Source organism: Rhinopithecus bieti, unplaced genomic scaffold (genome assembly GCF_001698545.2).
Source record: "Rhinopithecus bieti isolate Rb0 unplaced genomic scaffold, ASM169854v2 scaffold_11966, whole genome shotgun sequence".
In the NCBI taxonomy this organism is placed as follows: Eukaryota; Metazoa; Chordata; class Mammalia; order Primates; family Cercopithecidae; genus Rhinopithecus; species Rhinopithecus bieti.
Window position 1 is genome coordinate 1,701,793 of NW_016807254.1, and position 20,737 is coordinate 1,722,529.

The 20,737-nt window shown below is 38.8% G+C and overlaps 1 protein-coding gene across 3 annotated transcripts in view; it reads right to left on the minus strand.

Annotated features, from left to right (window-relative positions):
• SKP2 (S-phase kinase associated protein 2) overlaps positions 1 to 20,737 on the minus strand; it is a 36,759-nt gene that overhangs the window by 6,930 nt on the left and 9,092 nt on the right. For 2 of the 3 annotated variants that reach the window (XM_017880725.1, XM_017880724.1), the window contains exons 3-9: positions 17,951 to 18,062; positions 15,062 to 15,205; positions 13,214 to 13,348; positions 11,239 to 11,337; positions 9,956 to 10,086; positions 4,372 to 4,423; positions 4,096 to 4,203 (exon numbers count right to left, since the gene is read on the minus strand). In XM_017880725.1, the coding sequence (XP_017736214.1) occupies positions 4,096 to 4,203; positions 4,372 to 4,423; positions 9,956 to 10,086; positions 11,239 to 11,337; positions 13,214 to 13,348; positions 15,062 to 15,205; positions 17,951 to 18,062 (781 nt within the window). Of the gene's footprint in view, positions 1 to 2,575; positions 2,789 to 4,095; positions 4,204 to 4,371; positions 4,424 to 9,955; positions 10,087 to 11,238; positions 11,338 to 13,213; positions 13,349 to 15,061; positions 15,206 to 17,950; positions 18,063 to 20,737 lie in introns of all 3 variants that reach the window. The other variant, XR_001887123.1, reaches the window with a different exon arrangement.

Here is a 20,737-nt window from a genome sequence, read left to right on the forward strand (position 1 = left end):
AAAAAAATAAAAAAATAATAAATAAATAAATAAATAAATAAATAAAACAAATACTTTTATTTGGAAAAAAAAAAAAATAACGGTTCATAGTCAACAAGTCCATTATGTGTGACGAAAACTACCACTGACTTCCCTAAGATATTTTAGATAGGGTTATGTAGTTGGGTACAGGTGGAGAAAATGGGTTAAAAATCACACCTTTTATAGGAGGCAAGAGCCATCTTACCTCCCTACATATTACCATTTTTTTCTGCATAGATAAGTCAGTCCCTTTAGGTATTTCACATTAGATGAAATCCAACCCTGTTAACAGTGAAATTGTGTTTCACAAATTCAGTTTCTCAAATTCTGTTTCTCCAAAGTAAATACTGTTTGGTGTTGGTAATGATTTTTTTCTTCTTAACTCAGATCTATGTGCCTAGAAATTCAACTCTCTAATCTGTATTTGCTCAAGGTTGGGACACACAGTACAAAGTCTCAGGAAAGGGAACATTTATTTTGGAATTTCAACAAAATCCTACTACAGATCAATGAGCACCTCAATGACCTAAAGTCAGAAACATCCTTTATATCTTCACATTGTCAATAATTACTTTTAAAAAGCCCCAAACTTTCCTTATAACTGTCACCTGACCTCCAGATTTCTTCCTTCTAGCCTATTCTATATACTAATTTCCAAGGCATCTTCCTAAAGCCTAGCTCATGTTAGTCATTCATCTGCTCCAAAACCTTTGATGCTTCTCTTGTGTTTACAGAACCCAGGCTGTGCAGCTAGTCTGAAGACCTTCCGTGTCTAACCTGCTCTTCCAGTCTTCCCACTACTCTCCGAAATGTATTTATTCTACATTCCACAAGGTGTCTTAAACCCCACAAATGTTTAATATACGTTAGCTGAGTACAGGATGAAGGCTAATTTACAAAATAAAAGCACTATCCAAATGAAATAAATATGCTTGTTCACAAGGGGACAGTAAGATCTAAAGGTATATAACCAAAGAAAATCGGAAAGAACAAATTGCTGTCATTAAGTAAACTGCTTTCTGAATTGTAGAAACAGTATCAAAGTAAGACCACAATACACAGATACTTAATCACTTACGATGACAGCAATGCAGCTCCAACTTTGAATCCCCCATGTGAAATTTGAGAAACGTTGTAATTACTATGAGAATTCTGGTTCTGGTGTATCCAAATTAGCCAAATTGTGAGCCATTCTGCGCTAGAGAATATTTAAGAGAAGAAACTGTAGGTGGAGTAAGAAAAGGAGGAATGGCAGATGGCAGAGGAGGACATGTTCTTACAACAGCATTGGGAAAGAGATTTGGTGAGGAAAGAAATGAAGACCAAACTCTCAGAACACACTCGGGTGTTATATACAAGGGGGTTATATAAGATAAAATGATGGATGAAGAACTAGTTCCCAAGTCAAAAATCCAGAAAGTCTAAGATTTTAAGGAGACAAAAAATAAACAAAAAACAAAGCCTCCTGGTATGTGCAACTCAGAATAAAAAATTTGCAAGCATCTTTTAAAAACTACAATGGAAGAGACTGAAGAACAAACTAAGGGATAGCAAATAGAAATAAGTAGTTCAAGAGTCTTTATTTCTAATGTAAGACGTGTAAAATGATACCAATGTCTTATGTATATTAAATTTTAGAAAATAAAAGATATTATGAACTCACAGGATTGCTCTTTACCTTATCTATACAATAATCCTATTTTCCTTATAAAATCTTAAATGCCTCAACTACAAATGCTCCTACCACAGAAGTTTTTTAGTCTTATCTTAGATCAGTTTACTATCTCCAGTTTGGGTTTCTTACTTGAATGAGGAATAGGGAAGAATTAGAAGGAAGTTTAGACATAGAGGAGAAGACCAATTAAGAAGTAAGAGAATAAATACAATGGGAATAGGTCCTGGGGAAGAAAAATGTATAGTTTCCCAAGTATTTTAAAACATTACTACAGAAGACAAGACATTCAAATTATATTTTCCCACTTCAGAGAAGTAGATAGCCTTAAGTTCTTTAGCATAGGTGGCTCTCTGGAAATTACTATGGAAACACCCTGGAATTTTTATTACAAACCTCAAATATATCAACTGCCAAAATGATTGAAATTAAAGTCATTCTAATTCTCATTTTATCTTGAGAAACTTTTAAGCATAAGGTACCAACAAACTCATCTTGAAGGATTCACAATGCAAATCAGTGTACTATTTACACAATACCTAAAGAAATATACTCTTTCACCTTAATGTTCAAGAACGGGATCTTTCTTCTTCTCTATTCTAGTGGTCTGACTTGTAACTAAACTCCTAATGCCCCGTTCCTCTTATTTCGTAAGATTTGTACAAATAAGAAATAATAATGCAGTGAAGGTTCACAATATGTCTGTGACTTCAAGCCCGTGTTTGTAACCATCAATTCACACTGTCTCCAGGTATTACCATGTGATTATTATGCAGGTATCGCAATTACTATGACTATCATCCCACTGGATAAAAATACTAAAATGAAGAGCTCACAGCCTTCCCCTCACCTCTGCTTGAGAAAAAGCATTTGGGTCATTACCTGCTTAGCTTCTTTCTTTCTGCAGAGAAGGAACAAAAGCAAGACACATGGATAGATTCTCTTGAGAAAAGCAACCTGAAAAGAATGATCACCATACTCCCCAGGGGGCTGCACAGGCAAAGAAGCAGGAGGCCAGATGGCAAGGACAGGAAAGAATGGATGACAGAGAAGTCTTTTTGGGTAGACGCTAGAAGCTCCTAGGAGTTCTGGATGCTAGAAAATAGAGAGGGCAGGGATTTTAATAAGAGTTTCATGCACATGAATTTAAACCCCAACATTTGAGAGCCAGGAAAGTAAATCCTGCCATCCTATTTTAGGCAGTCCTTTCCCAAATGAGATACCAGCTGAGACCCTGAACCCCAAGATTAATTAAAATGATTAATTAAAATGCATAACTGCCAGATTTCCTAATTCTACTAGTTAATTCTGTATAGCTGAAGTATCTGATTTATTCATTAATTCTTGAAACTAACTTAAAAGATCCAAACTATGATTCTGAGGACTAAAATTCTTTGTTCAAATTCACCACCATTCCTACGTAGGAGCTGGAAGCTAAATTAACCTTTGTTTAGTTTGTGAGCTACATAAATGAATCCAGCAGCCGCATTCAAGACATGTTGGGCACCTGATCAACTCTTAAGATACTGACCTCTTGTGGTTTTTAATAAAATTGCTACACATGCACATTTGCCATTAGGGAGACTTTTCCAGTCCTTTGGGATGAAATACAGAAAACCTTTTAAAACAATAAAGATATGATTCCCAGGGATGAGTTGGGTATGGTGTTTCCCAAAGGACAGATGGACCAGGCTGCTTCTTTCTTGCACTCCCTTGATTCTGTGTAAGTTGCTGAGCAGGTAAAACTAACCCTTGCATGAACCATTGGATTAGATAGCGACTATTTTGCCTCTGTCCAGGAGACCTAGGATTTAGACCCAGGTCAGCCACCAACTCACCATCAGGGTTTGAATAAGTCACTTCACTTTTTAGACCTTAACACACCCCTCTTCAAAAATAGCATCAGACTTACAATACATACCATCTACAGGCTTATATCCTTCCAATTCCTTCACTATCCAGGACACACATCACTAAGAAGATACAGAACTTTAAGCCCAGATGAAAGCTTTTTGAATCAACTGGAGTTAATCCAAAAAATTTGGAAAGAAAAAAAAAAAGACACTAACCCACATTGGGTCTGCCTTCCCAATTATACTTCAAGTTTCCTGGAGGCAAAGGTTATCTTCTGCTTCTCTGCTAAGTCGTCTCATAGATACTAAGACAGCAAGCTAGTAATTAAAACTGCTTACAGCTAAACAAAATGTTTAGTTAACAATCTGGATCAACTCAATTTCACCAGACAGTTTAAGCAACACTCTGCTGGTCTTTCATAGCCAGTCTGTGGTATACTAATCACTAATGTTTCGGTTTTATATGTCTATTAATAATAATGGATTTTCACACCAAGGGGCATCTCTGTTGTTTCCTTCTATTAAGCATTAAAAACAAAACATACTTACAGTAAAGTTTCAGGTATTATATCATAGCACCGACTGAGTGATAGGTGTTGGAGGTAGTTGAGCTGGAAAAATTCCTGAAAGCAGTCATTCTTTAGCATGACACTATCACTGTAAGAAGGCAGTAAAAAAGATATTGAAAATCACACATTGATCCTAGATAAAGAAGACAGAAATAACCTACTGCTTAGTTGCTTCAATTTACCATTATGATCCTTTCCCCATTTAATGAGAAATCAAGATTTTTCAACTTTTGATCTAAAATAAACAAAAAAATACCTTAAGTCTAGATGGACAAGATTGGGGCATCTTCTAACTAAAGTACAGAGATCTAGGAAAAGCAAAAAAAAAACATGATGGTCACTATTAAATGAGGAACAAGACAAGGATATTTGTTATCACTACTATCATTGAACATCATTCTGGAAGTTCAGGGCAATGCAATTAGAACCACACACTATTCAAAAGAAAAAATGATCATCTTGGAACATAAAATTTCCTACCCAAAAAGCCCAAGAGAATCACCCGAAAAAGAGAACTGTGTAAAATGATGATCTTTAGCTTATCTATGTATCAGCAATAGCAGGCCGGAAAAACAATAGGGAAAAAAATCCCATTCACAATAGCAAAAAGTAAAATTAAATATCAGTATATATAAGCAAACAATATATTACAAAGGTAGCACCTCAGATCAACAAGAGAAATAATGGATCAGTAAAAAGAAATATTGCTACTACAACTGGAAAAAATTATTTCTCCAACTCAAATAACATATTTAAATACATTCCACATAATAAGTTCTAAATATAAAAATATTATTTTGTATTTAGGATAATAATATATTAAATATTAAAATTATTAACTAATTTAGGGTAATTATTTAATTGAATCTTGGGATAAGGTATTTCTAAACATAAAAGAAAACATAGGGAACACATCAATTTACTACATAAAATTTTAAAACTCTACCATAGTAAAACAAAACAATTTAAAAAGTATCAGAAAACTAGGAATAAATATTTTCAACATACATTAAACAGAGAGTTAACCTTATATAAAGAGAAAAAAGATAATCAAAAAGGCAATGAATATGAACAAATCTACATTGCAAAATACCAAGATAATAAAAAGGAGCAAAAAATACCAAATACAATTAGAAATATTTCTTCTCAGCCATCAAGTGAAAAAAAATTCTATTATAAAGTAGGTCTATTATACAGTAGGTCTTTCACACATCACAGGTAGATATTTAATTTCATTTGCAGGCTTTCAGGAGTCTGAACCCCAGACTGATTTTTTTGCATAGTAAATGGATTTTTTTTTTTTTTTTTTTAAAGAATTCAGAGAATTATACACTTTACTTTTGGTCCAGCAACTCCACTTTTGGAAAAACATAGATGTGTATGAATATATTCAACGTGGCAACAGTTATATTAGCCCCTCCTCCAATTAGTTTAATATGTTAACCTCGGCCGGGCGCGGTGGCTCAAGCCTGTAATCCCAGCACTTTGGGAGGCCGAGACGGGTGGATCACGAGGCCAGGAGATCGAGACCATCCTGGCTAACACGGTGAAACCCCGTCTCTACTAAAATACAAAACTAGCCGGGCGAGGTGGCGGGCGCCTGTAGTCCCAGCTACTCCGGAGGCTGAGGCAGGAGAATGGCGTAAACCCGGGAGGCGGAGCTTGCAGTGAGCTGAGATCCGGCCACTGCGCTCCAGTCCGGGCGACAGAGCGAGACTCCGCCTCAAAAAAAAAAAAAAAAAAAAAAATGTTAACCTCATCCATTCCATATACACTGCTAATCATTATGAAAACGCTTTCTGATAACATTTCATACATAAAAAAATACGAGGATAGATTGTAAACAAAATATATACAATGCGTTATAATTTCAACTTGGCCAAAACACACTCAAACTCACATTTACACACAAACACATACACAGAATGAAAGAGCGAAAAGAAAAGAAAAAAAAAATGCTGGAAGGAAATATATCCAAAACGTTAACTGCAGTATTCAAGGGTATTGGGATTACAGGCAACTTTTCAGAATCTGGAAGAAAGTCATGTAAGCTACTTGGCAATCAGAAAATGAATCAATGTCACTTATTTAGAACAACAGGCAAACTTCATTAACATTTGAGGGTTTTTTCATCTCACAGGTATATCCCCTCCCCTAAATTCTGGACTAGCATTTTCAACTGCCTCCTCAACATACTGTTTGGATATGCGATAGGCCTCTAAATTTATGTCTAAAATCAAATACTCAGTTTCTCCCCCAAATTTCCTCCTTCCCTAAACTCTCTCCCATCTCAGCAAGCGATAATTTCATGAATCCAGTGGCTTCAGCCAAAACCCTTGAAATCATAGTGGACTATTTTTCTCACATCCCTCGTTCATTCTGTCACCAAATCTCATGATGTTGGTTTTTAAAATGTACCCAAATCTGATCATTTCTTACCACCTTAAGTGTCACCACCCTAGTCTCTTAACTGGTCTCCCTGCTTCATATTTCCCTGCTACAGCCTTTTCTCAACATAGCACTAGCCTGAGTCTTTTAAAATGAAGTCAGTCACATCATTGCTCTGACTGAAATACTCCAATGGTCTCCCATGTCCCACGTCACTTAGAAAAAATTCAAAGCTTTTGCCTTGGCTTAGACAGCCCTTGGCCATCTCTCTCCTCACTGTTCTCCCTGCTTCCTCTCACACACTGGTTCCATATCAAGGTATTTGCACTCACTGGTCCTTTGTTCTTGAATGTTCTTCTCTCACATATGCATATGGATTCCTTTTTCACTCAGTCAGGTCTGTGGATCCAGTACAGTCTCTTCAGAGAGGCCCTGTCTTTGACCATTCCATCTAAAAGTAGTCTCCTTTCTGCCACATTCTATCTGGTTACTCTGCTTTGCTTTTCGTCCTTGCATTTTTACCTCCTTTCATAACATTTATGAAATATGTTCACTTTCTGGCTCCCCCATATAAAGTAAGCTTCGTAAGGGTGACTTTCCCTGTTCAAGGCTACATCTCCTGAGTCTGGAACAGAGCTTCAATCATTGTAGGTGCTCAATAAGTATTTAATAAATGACCGAAAAATGAAAAAAGTACACAATAAAATTTTGAGGGACCAATCATCTAACCAGCCAACTAGCCATCAGCAAAATCAGATGCAATCATACTTTGACACCACTGGAGAAAGAACCAAACATTAGGGGATAAAGTGGGTTAGTCTCCTTCTCTGGCCCACACTTAAGCTCTGTCCTCCTTGGGCAGGAAGTAGTTAGTAAAGAGTAGTCACTGCCAAGGTTTCCTTTTCACTGTCCCCTTCATTTCACCACAAACAGTAGACCCAACCTGAGCTAGAAGGGATCTTAGAAACACATAATCCAACCCGTCAATTCAAAGGAGAGGTGAGCAGAAGTCAAGGTCAAATCCAAGACCAAAACGTTTCTGTGCCTCATCCACTGCTCCACGGAAAGGTAGTGATGGGGGTAGTGGGGGAAGGAACAGTAATAACAGCCAACAGTAACTGAACTCTTACCATGTGGCAAGAAATGTTCCACATGCTGTACATATCTTAATTCATTTATTCTCCTGTAATTCTAAGAGATGGGGTCTACTTATCTCCATTTTACTGCTGAGAAAACTAAAGAACAGGCAAGTTTAGCAACTTGCTCAAGTCTACCCAGTAAATGGGATATTTGAACCCAGGCCATCTGGTACCAGTCTATTAGCTAAAACCAAATCCATATTATCTCATATACAATGAAATGGTGTGTGCTATTGTTAATGACATTAAAAACTTTTTTTATCCCCATTGTATAATTAAAAAACTAACACTTCAATTTATATTCTGCCTCTCTGTCCTGAATGTGTCTAGCAAGCAGAATTTTAATACCTACTATTTCTGCCAAAACTTGGTAAACAGGCTCTCTGTTCTCTTTCTTGGAGGAACAAAGGGAACGGTTTTAAGCCAAACTTGGACAAAACCAACAGCACTTTGCCTACAGCAGTTTCTCAACCTTGTGCCCACAGCCTCAGTTCATGTCAGAAAATCTTTCAGTAAAGTAGTGAAAGATCCAGATGTAGGAAAGACATATAAACAAGGCACTGCCTTCCCTTCACCTGCAGACAGACAGAGAAGAAGCAAGACTGATGGGATTTCACACCAAAAGGATGCTCGTGGGTGGGAGTTTAAACTTCTTGAAGGAAAATTTGGCAGACATTATCCAAAACTTGAGAATAGTACCTAATGCTGGACCCAGCAATTCCACTTTTAAGAATCCATCCTTAGAAATGCATCCAAAGATTTGTCTCTGTCACTCATAAAATTGTTTATAGTAGAGAAAAACTGGGAAGATTCTGAATGTCCATTCGAAGATCAACTGCATAAATTATTGATTTACTATAAATTATTCCATATCTATTGGATGGACTATCACATAGACACTGATGATGACATAATGTAGCCACTGAAAATGGGGTTATCTGGGGGAAAAAAAAGCATATTACAAAGTATTTAATATACTATGTCCCATTTAAAAAAGTGTTTGTACAGGAAAAAGCCTAGCAAGATGTTAGATTATTGATAATTTGCTTCCCCTTGCGTTTTTCTATATTTTGCATTTTTTAAAATGACTGTATAACGCTATGATCAGTTTTAAAATAGTAATTATAAATACTGGGTGGGAAGAGTGGTAAGAAATGAAGACATGATTGCTGCTTTTACGGCTTGCTAAAGAAAGTGTTCACCTTGTCTGAAAATGCAAGTGTTTGGAATGGCAGTAGTCCAAATTTGAGTCCTTGTACAGGTGAAAGACTCGAATCTCTACCCACTCATGACAGGCTAGCAATTATTTTCTATAGCTTTATACACCTTACCAGAGGACGTCTGTCCTGGAGAAGTAGTTTTATACTACTTAAATTTTAAGATATATTCTGCAGATGTTTGATTCAAATCTTTTTCAGAATAATAAAAACTATAATAAACAAAACACACCCAAATAAGCGAGTACTAACATCTAGATATGGTTGATGTGTGTTGCTGGTTTAACTAGGTTTTGTATAGCCCACAAACTGAATGTTGGCCTGAGACGGTGAAGCCATTTAAAAAACTTGCCATTTGTAATCACTTATCTTTGCAAATCAAGATTTTCTCATTAACATACAAGTAAAATAAAGCGTAACTGAATATTAAGGTTTTTAAAGACTGTTCCTGCTACCCCTGACTCCTAAGGCCTGTTTTCATCTAAAAAACCTCGTTGCCCTCTTGGACTGAATAAAAAGTAAAAGTCATAAATATGAACTTATTAACAGAGTTAATAACAGTTTTTCAACCTTGGAACTGATGTTTGGACCAGATTATTGTGCATGATATGCTCCATCCTATACATCGTCTAGCAGCATCCTGGCTTCTGCCCAAGAAAGACCAGCAGCATTCCTACAGCTGTGACAATAAAAAATGTCTCCAGACATTGACAAATGTCCCCATACAGACAAAATAGCCGCATTAACTAATGAAGAACCACTATTTAATACTAATGAAATGCTACATTTATGTATTTTTATGTTGGGGTTTACCTAATCATTTAGTTGATTAAAAGTTTTCTGCTTAAAATAAATTGTTTTCAAGTGTAAAGGTTTCTACTGTTAGATCCTGAATTCAAACCTCGGCTCTAGCTCACTAGCTGCTTACCTTCACCTAACCCTTCTGATTTAGCAGCTACCTCATCTGAAAAAGGGGACTAACACATGCACTGGATTAAATGAGAAAACTTATGTGGAGGAACGATTAGGAGAAGCTCAATGAATCTCATCTATTACGTTGTGAAGGCCTCAGTGGTTCAGGCTTGGAAGCTCTAACCTGATTTCTGGAGGTTCTTTCTGTAGCCGCTAAGATTCAGCTGGGTGATGGTCTCTGACACATGCGCAACTGCCACCTGTACATGCTTTTCAGTGAAATCAAAACACCAGGAGAGGTTCAGCTCATCCAGTCTGCACAAAAGAGGGGTAATAAAGAAAATATGAAACCATGAAACCAATTAAAACTCACAGGAATGAGTTTGCCTCAAACCGCAAACAAAGAAAATGCAAAGCCATTGATTCCTTATCATTTCATGCATAGAACATCTGCTTCTCTAACAGCAGCTACCTCTAGTCACCTAAGTATACCCTGTTTGTCCCTGAAAGTTGCCAGGGGATCAGAAGGGCCTTGGTGAATGCTGCCTCCTCCTGGAAACGGACAGAAGCACTCTCTTCCTGATGGCTCAAACCTTATTCCAGTACTGCAGGTAGAAATGTTAGTCTTTTATGTTTGCCTTCTCAAACTACCAACCACCCAACACAGACTGAACAATCACTCAGGATGTTTTACACAATTGAAGGATTGCACAAAAGAGATGCTGACGTTGCAAAAAGCCACTTCATCTTACTGTGCCTCTGCTAACTGAGCAAAAACGAGGGTTTCAGAGACAAAATACAACCATTAATCCCCACTCCCCACTTCTGGCACTGCTGACTAAATATAGGGCTATACATTTGATCTCACTGATAACATTCATATCCGGAGGCAATCTATTTTAAATGGACCATTAAGACACAGAGGTACCATGGAGACCAAGGGATATTTTTTTAAAACACACATATGCATAGTACTGTGTATTCCAAAAAGCATGTATTCCCCTCACTTAGCAACATCTGTAACTCTGTACCCTTTATGTGCTGACATTATTATGAAAGCTATTGTTAATAGAACTGCCCAAATTTATGGTCTATATTTATAAAGCACAAAATTTGATCAAAAATTGTAAGTTAGGTCTACAGATACCATAGGGAAAAAAACCTGAATGTATAGTTAACTGTGAGTTGATTTCTTACAACCGTACTGTTGACAGACACTACTATACTTCCCTTACTTTAACAGTTCCAAATAAACAAAAGAGAGATAAAAAAGTATCGCTTGCAAACTCAATTGACTTGGCTCCTGAGTTTGGACAGAAAGTTTAGAGGACAAAAGATGCTGCATTCACCAAATCAAGAGCCTGGAAAGTTACAAAAGCTCAAAAGTTCATCCAATTTTATACAGATGTGAGGGATAATTTTACATTTGATATAAGAGTCTATAATCAAGTCTCACATCTTTCATACCTGGAACAGCTGCTTAGCAAAGTCTTCAGGGCAAATTCAGAGAATCCAGAACACCCAGAAAGGTTAAGCCGCACTAAATTTGAGTTTTGTGCGAGATTACTGGAAAAAGAGAAAAAAACGCCAGAAGAAAAGGACCAATAAGACACTATTCATCAACAACATGCAGATGAAAGCAGGCAAGGGTAGTTAAGTTCATAGGTCTTTGAGTCAGTGAGTTTAAAATGTATATCACTGTCTCTCAGACATCAAACAGGATAATTTGCCTCAGTTTACTCATCTGTGAAATGGCATTATCAAACCTTCTTGGTAGGGTTATCAAGAAGATTAAATGATATAATGTGATAAAAGACACTATGAAGCAAATACACAAGAATATCAATCAACGTACTTTTTGAATTAAAAAGACAATGGAATAAACATATATCCATTTCACCCATAATTAAAATTAGCTTGCAAACTTCTACTTGTAAAATCACCAGGTTCTTTTGATTATACATCTCTCAAATTTGCCATCTTCTCTACTACATCCCCAAATGCCCTGTGTTAGTAAAACTTAGTGATTAAGAGTAAGAATTCTGGAAATACTATATCACTAGGTTCACATCTTGGTTCAGCCACCTATTAACAGTGTGACCTTGGAAAAGACTTATTCAGTCTCCCTATGTCTCAGTTTCCACAGCTATAAAAAGGAAACAAGTAAGATCATACTTCACGGGGTTGCTGTCAGAATTAAATGAAAACGCATTTACAAAATTCACTATCTGGCACATAATATATGCTCCAAAACAGCTGCTATTATTGCTATCTGTTTTGTATCAGACTTCATCATTTCTCACTTGAATGAACACAGCAGTATCATTAACTACTCTAGCTTCTTCTATCCTCGATGGACCCTCCATGGTGCCTGGCAAGTTAATTTCCTAAATTTCAACTCTTGACATGTTCCACTCTCAGAACAACTCTCTCCACCATGCTTCCTTCTTTTTTCAGATGGACTTTTGCTCTTGTCACCTAGGCTGGAGTGCAATGTCGTGGTCTCAGCTCATGCCAACCTCCGCCTCCCGGGCTCAAGCGATTCTCCTGCCTCAGTCTCCTGAGTAGCTGGGATTATAGGCATGCACCACCATACACAGCTAAGTTTTGTATTTTTAGTAGAGACAGGGTTTCACCATGTTGGCCAGGCTGGTCTCAAACTCCTGACCTCAGGTGATCCGCCCCCAGCCTCCCAAAGTGCTGGGTTTACAGGTGTGAGCCACCGCACCTGGCCCATGCTTCCCTCTTGATGGAAGAGTCCATTCTTCTTACAGCAAGGCACAGGGGCCTATTACAATCTGATCCCTGACTCTCCTCACCTCCTGTCATTCCCCTCCCTTAGTCCTGTGCTCCAGTAACTTCCAACCACGTAGAGTTTAGAACCACACAGGAAGCTTTACCTAGACTGGTTGCTTTGTCTTATTACCTGGAGATCTCTTACCTAGATATCTTCAATACTCAAGAGTCACTTCCTCTAAGAAGGCGGCTCCTCGCGTGTTGCCACATATTCACCGAAATATTTAATAAACACACTAGCATGGTAATTATCTGTCTTGCTCATAAATAGTTTACCTTCTTGCAAGAGGAAACAGACATGTCTTGCTCGATGTTTCCTCTTGCAAGAAGGTAAACTATAGCTTAACCAGCATTCACTAACAATGTGGGAAAAGTTTTGGAGCATTCCTTTTCTTCCAAATAATACACATGCACTGTTCATCCTTGTATCTCTAGAAACTAGCACAGGGCCTGGCATACAGTTAGCATTCAAGCTTCTGTTGCTTCAGTGAGTCCTGAAAAGTTTTGCAGAAGCAAGAGCCCTGCACTAGAAATTTTCTGTATCCACCTGGATATGGCTAGAAGGGCACCCCAGTTATATATATACAGGGAAAAAAATTCATACACATAAAACAACTGCCTTTGTGACACTCTGGCTGCCACTCACTTGACAATGGGATCCGAAAGCCGCAGGCCTTCCAGGCTTAGATTCTGCAACTTGGAACACTGAGACAGTATGCCTTGGAGGGTGGACACTTCTATAACCGAGTTCGACAGGTCCATGTGCTGCACACGAAAAGGGCTAAACACGGAGAGAAAAAAGGGGCTCCATAGGTGGCTCTCACAGGTACATCCAGATCAAATCAGATCCCTTCGTCTCCCCAAATGAGCAGTCAATCACAAACAAGACTCTAAATACATACTTCAAGCATTAACTATAGGGTCATAAAACAAATTGCTACTAGTGTATTCCCATCTTCATTCATTTTAAAATTCAAGAGGATTTTTGCCAAGTACAGATGTTGCTGCTAATATAGTCCCACTTAGAAAATAATGAGTGGGCATCACAACAATGAGCCGGACGTGGGTGACAAGGAGATTAAGACTATAACGGCTCCTGGTTTCTAGCAGGGGTGAATGGGTGAGCAACAATGGAACAGGGAAGATAGTGGAAGAGCACGTTTTAAAGGGAGACCAGGCCGGGCGCAGTAGCTCACGCCTGTAATCCCAACACTTTGAGAGGCTGAGTTGGGCAGATCACAAGGTCAGGAGTTCGAGACCACCCTGGCCAGCATGGTGAAACCCAATCTCTACTAAAAATATGAAAAATTAGTTGAGCACGGTGATGCGCGCCTGCAGTCCAAGCACTGCAGTCAAGTCAGTGCTTGAGAGGCTGAGGCAGGAGAATTGCTTGAACCCAGCAAGTGGAGGTTGCAGTGAGCCAAGATCGCGCCACTGCACTCTAGCCTCGGTGACAGAGCAAGACTCCATCTCAAAAAAAAAAAAGGGGGGGAGGCCAAATTTAATATTAGTTATGCTAATATTGAAGTACTCGTAAGAAATTCAGGTACAGAAGTTTTTAAGTAATTAGAAATTTGGGAGTTTGAAAGGGAGGGCCAAGCTATAGATGAGGAACTGAGAGTCCTGGGCATAAATGTGGGTATATAGGACACAGCTTGTCCAAAGACAGCATTTGGATGTGAAAAAGGTGGCAGCCAGGAACCAACCCTGGAGTGAACAAAGGAAATCACATGTGTGAAGGAGACTGAGAAGGAACAGCCACAAGAGGAACAGGATAAAAAGCAGTGGGAGAGGTGATTCTGACTACAGAAAGAAGGGAAAAAGTATTGGAGTCAAGAGACATGTTTCGTCTTTAGCTCTGCTATCTTCAGCTTATTTTTCTGTTGAGTACCTAGTTATTCCACTCAAGTATGTGATAGCAGTAACCTTAGTATTGCAAAATTACCAGTAACAGAAAATTCTTTTTCAAATTATTCTACAAAACAAACAAAAAGAGGGCATTTTTTTCAGGTTCCAAATTTCTCTACGACAAAAATCATAAACCCCAAGCTACAAATATGAATAGACTCCTCACTTTTTTTATTGATAAGAAATGGGCGGTGTGGAAGTTACTGGGCACCCTTGCATCTGCTGGTGAGTACTTTACTTGTGCCTGCCTTGCGGGACTCACAGTCCTCATCAGCTGAGGACTTGAGAAGATAAATGTGCTTCTTTCACCCTGGGAAGAGACTAACAGTAACCCTGAGTGAAATGGGAACAGTGTCATTGAAATCTATGCTAGCTTTCAGCACAAAGGCCCCATAGCAAAGTACGGAATTAACATCTCACACTGCACAGATAACCTACCATAGGCTACAAGGCTGAAGAAAGAGAAAAAGAAAGAAAGAAAGAGAAAGAGAAAGGCAAAGAAAGACAAAGAAAGAGAAAGAAAGCTTTGATCTGTTTCTACCTCGAAATTCAGAAATAGTCTTTTCCAGGGATTCTTCATCTTTACCTGAAATGTTCAGCCAATGGTTGGTCCATAAATGATCGTGGGCAGCGGAAGGCAATCACCCCTTGAGACAGCAACCGACCAGTCACATCCGGGTGCAGATTTTTACCTGTGAGGTCTAAGGTCTGCCACAGAGACTCATCAGACCTAGAAAAGAGGAGATGCTTAATTTGGCCAGTCAGGTCACACTAAATGCTGGAAGCCCTCAACAATATTACTAACAAGGAAAACACTGCTGCTAAATCCCCTTGAAGCACATTCTAAATGAACCTTTGTTTTTAAATCAACTATACAATTAGCTATGATTTTAAGGCATTAGAGTTTTTCTTGATCTCACCAGGGATAAGCTTCCATCTTTCTCTTTCTATATACTTCCAATTTAGATGGTTCAATGTGAACATTAGCACTACCGTGATCTAGAACCAGAGAATCATATTCCAGCATTCAAGTTGACAATTTAAAAAATGATTGCTCAAATCAATTAATTATTATATTACTAGGCAAATAGATTCAAAACTTCTTAGAAGATCCTATTTGCCACTTTTGTTAAGCAATTGCCATGATTACTATAGCAACATGGAACTATTACTAAAGGAAGGAAAGTTAGCATTTTATTATGAAATAAGGCTGTCATAGATATCCAATAGGAATAGTCATAGTTTAGCTGTGCCTTATAATATCTTTAAGCTTAAAACATACACATGTGTATATGTATGTGTATATATGTGTGTGTATGAACTAATGTGAAATAAGGGAAAAATGTAACTTAGATTATAGGTGGTGTTTCTAAAACAAAAGGGACGTTCAAAAAAGGTACTTAATACCACAATAAGAGGGTTTTAATACCCATAGTTGAATTCAATTTAAAAAAATAAAATGACAAGCACATGAAGGAACATTTTAAATGCTTAGGTGTACTAGAATTTTCTAATAGTGCTTGAAATAAGTGGACCACTGGCCAAAGTTATGAAATAATTTCATCATAAAAAAATTGTCAGTATGTGATTTGACGTCTATCAATAAAAAGGTGGACTGTAGGTAAGATATCCTTAAGAGAGTGGCACACTTTGTACCTTCCTGACCAGACAGAAATCCATTTTGGCCTCCAAGGTATTAACACCAGATCAGCACTGCTCTGGTTGTCTTGAATCTCATGCTTGATGTTTCCTCTTGCAAGAAGGCAAACTATAGCTTAACCAGCATTCAATAACAATCTGGGAAAAGTTTTGGAACAATTCGTTTTCTTTCCAAATAATATACATTTTTTAGGAAGATGAACATCTCACAGAAAAAATGAATTCGGGAGCTACCTAAACCCTAAGCCAAGCATAACTAGATATGGTATGATGGTCATGACTGTGGAGTTAGCCAGACTTTAGATTCCTGCCTTTCCACTTATCTCTCAACCTACTATTCCTGACCCTGCAGTTTCTTCATCTCTGAAGCTAAGATGACACAAACACCATCACTTAAAATCATATAGAGGATTAAACTGCAAACACTGCATTGTCACATAGCAAGTGCTTAATAAATGTCAGTTATTACTTTTATGACAACTGAAATGAAGTTTAACAGACTCTAGGGGAGATGTAGATCAAACAATACTAAGCCACAGATATGCAGGATGAACACATCCCAAGATATAGTGTACAACAGGAGGACTAGAGTTGATAATACTGTATTGTAGTCAGAATTTTTGCTAAGAGAGTAAATTTTAGGTGCTTTTGCCATAAAAAAGGGGTAACTATGTGAGATAATGAATATGTTAATGTACTTGATTATAGTAGCCATTTCACATACATATAACAAAATATGCTATATACCTTAAATATATACAATAAAATTTTTAAATGGGATTAATAGACTCTGCAAGAAGAGGACAAATGCATAGCTGGCAGAAAAAGAAAACCAAAGTGGGGTTCCTTGAGCACGGTGAGGGTATGTGAAACTTGCCTGCCACTTGCACCAGCATTCCAGGTGTGCAAACCTCTCTGCGGCTCTTATAAGCAAACAACCCACACCTGTAAATACCAGCACACCCTTGATGGCAAGAGCCTCCTGCTATCTCACACAGGGAGTTCTAAGTATGTGGAGGGAGAAGCCAGACGGATGGCCTTTAAACACAAACCAAAGAATGACCAGGGGGTAGGATAGGGATGAGAACGCATGAAGACAGTAAAAAGTTCCGGTTGATAAACATAGCCTTTTTCTTGCTCCAGGTCTGTATTGCCTTTCCAACTCACCAAGTCTTTCCACACGCAACTCACCTTCCACACGTCAAAAGTGTTGCCAAAAAAAAAAGCACAACCCCACCAATGGTTACTCTGTGCGGAACATGTCTGTGAGTCAGGCATTACACCGGCATCTTCACATTTCATCCTCATAACCAATGGTTTCCTCCTCATAACCATTATCCCCATTTACATATGGGAAGACTGAAGCTCAGCATTGTCAAGTAACTCGCTCAGGTCATGCAGAGCGTAAGCAGCAGAGGCTGGGTGTGCACTCGGGTCTAACACCAAGCCTGCCTTCCCTCTCCCCATTGTGCTTACTGCTCAGCCCAACAGCCTGAGGAATCGCTATCTGCATGCACCTCTGTAACTCCCTCCGCACTTAAAGCACACCGCCTGGCCTACAGTCAGCATCTAATAAACACATGCTGCACTGAATACAGGGCAAAGAGGTTTCCAGACATTGGTAAGTTTACCCCTTCCAGGAAATTCCTCTTCCACTGTGAAATGAGGACACTTATTAATAAAAATATAAAGATACCTAGTTTGCTTTGTGCTGCTCTATTTTTCTTGGGTTTTAGTTTCATGAGACCAAAACAAATAAATAACTTTCCTCTCCTTTTCCTCCCCTACGTATGCCAAAGGGGTGAAAAATACTTACGCTAGGCGATACCACCTCTTACAAACACCAGAGACCTTTAGCAGCTCAGGGAGGCACAGACAGGAAAAGATCCCCAAGAGCAGCTCATCCGGAAGGGAGTCCCATGAAACACCTTTGGAGGGAAAACAAGTGTTTGCCATCACCATTCTTTCAACCTACCAAGTCTACTGAGTCTTTCCAATCACATAAAGAATATACAACATTTAGCTTAAATGGGGAATTTAGCACAAATGAAATTATTCATCCTCACAATTATTTTGTCTGAAAATTTCTGTTGAACAGAAAAATAATTGTGGTGATGAGTAATTTCATTCGTGCTAAATTCCCCATTCCATCGTCTATGTACCCTGAAGTGACCACCACACTCTCTCAGCAAATGAAAAAGAGAAAACCAACAACACTTTTCCTATTCTTCCTCCCTTCAGCTTTAGCCAGCCAATCGGAGGCTGGGGCATGAACAGTGGCGCAGAGCAAGTCCCACCCTCTCAAATGTCATTCAATGACATTGTCAATTCATTGACATCAATAAGATATTGTGGTGCTTCTGAGTGCAAAGGAAGGCCTTGTTTCTCTCTGATGTGGACTCAGTGGTGACCTTATTTAAAAGGCAAATAAATCTTCTTCCCTTTCTGATATGGTTTGGCTGTGTCCCCACCCAAATCTCATCTTGAATTGTAGTTCCCATAATCTCCATGTGTTGCAGAAGGGACCCAGTGGGAGGTAATCAAATTATGGGGACGGTTACCTGGTGATAACCGCCCCTGTAATTTGATGCTGTTCTGGTGATAAGTGAGTTCTCACAAGATCTTATGATTTTATAAGGGGCTTCCCCAACCCCTTCACTCTGTACTTCTTGATGCCACCATGTGCAGAAGGACATGTTTGCTTCCCCTTCCGCCATGCTTGTAAGTTTCCTGAAGCCTCCTCAACCAGGCTGAACTGTGAGTCAATTAAACTTCTTTCCTTTATGAATTACCCAGTCTTGGGTATGTCTTTATCAGCAGCATGAGAACAGACTAATACTTTCTTTCAGGTTTACAAAAAGCAGTTTACCTAAAAGAGCAATACAAAAGGGTGCTGTCATTTCTTAATTCAACAAATATTTACTGAGCTCCTACTATGGTGCCAGGTATCATTTTAGGTGTTGGGAAGGAGTAGTAAATCAGACCCAAGACACTATCTTCGTGGGACTTCATTCCAGTAATAGGGAACAGATAATCACACATCAAAAAATAATTACATTATATGATATAGTAAAACTGATCTGTGCTATGCAGAAAAATTAAACACGGCAAGGAAGAGAACAGAGAGTTCAGGGCAGATGTTATTAGGTTTGAACATGGTGGTCAGAGAAGGCCGTACTGAGATGATGATCGCTAAGCAAAGCCTTCAACAAAGTGAGGGAGTGAGCCCTGTGAGTATCTGGGATGTGTTCTGGATGCAAGGAACAGCATGTGTGTTTGGAGGCATAGCCAGGAGGCCAGTGTAGAGCAGCAGAGTGAGCAAGGCGGGTGGGTAGAAATCAGAGAGCAGCCAGGTCATGCAGGCTTCCTATGTCATGATAAAGGCCTTTGGCTTTGACACCGAATTCAATGAAGTGCCACTAGAAGATTCTGAGCACAGGAATGACAGGCTCTCATGTAAGTTCAAAAAGGATCATTCTGGCTGCTGTGTTTAAAATAGGAGAAAGGTGGACGCAGGAAAAGCAGTTTTCTTTCATAGAAGCAATCTCTAAATATTCAACAAGTATGAAACTCTTACATATGAACACACAGAATAATCCCACAAGGTCAGGATAATATAACAATTGCCAAGAAGGAAATAAATGCACAATGAAGAAATCCCAAAAAATGGTCAGATGAGTTCCATGACTGCCTTCCTAGGCTTTCCACCTCTGATGGATCTTCTACAACAATTCTGGTGATACTCTCTCCTCCCACTAGCATTTAAAGGTGCCAGTCTTTACTGAGCATAGCCTTTCTACCAGGCCCTGTGTAAGGGGTTTGAGGACACGAGGGAGAAAAGTACCGAGGAGTGTGACAAACACCTGCTGCCCTGGGCAGTCTTTCTAAACCATCATGTCTTTCCCTCAGTTAGAATTCTTCAGTGGTACACTCCAGGTATTTAGGCTAAAGTCCACAATGCTTAGTACAAAGTTAAAGGCTTTCAGCCAGGTCCCAACTAGTTTTTCTAGGTTCGTTATCTAGAAACGTGTTCCAGCCATTTGGAGCTACCTGTAATTCTTACAATGAGTCATTCTGTGTCATATCTCAATGCCTCTGCACATGCTTGTTCGCCTCCAACTACTATTCATTTAAAATCAAATGGAAGCCCCAGTTCCTACAGAAAGCCTCCCATGACATCAACAAGGACAGGCCACTTATGTACCATAATTTCATTATTTACTTACTCATCTCTCTAGACCCCCAGAAGCTCTTGAGACCAAACTCCCCCCCCCCTTTTTTTTTTTTTTTTTTAACAATTTTTGTATTTTCAGGAACTAGCACAAAGTTGATACATTCATCCACTACCATATTTATAAAATATGTACTATATACTGAGGTCTATTCTAGGTTTTAAGGATACAATGACAAATAAGGCACAATCCTGACCCTTATTCTGCTCAGAGGTTGACAGATATAGAGAAACAAACAGGAAACTTCAGTAAACTATCCTGATGGGATACAGTAGGATTCGGGGTGCTGTGCAGCTTACGGCAACGGCACAGAGGTTAAGGAAGCCTTTCTGGAGGAAGTGGCCTCTCTTCAAGAATGAGTAGGAGATACA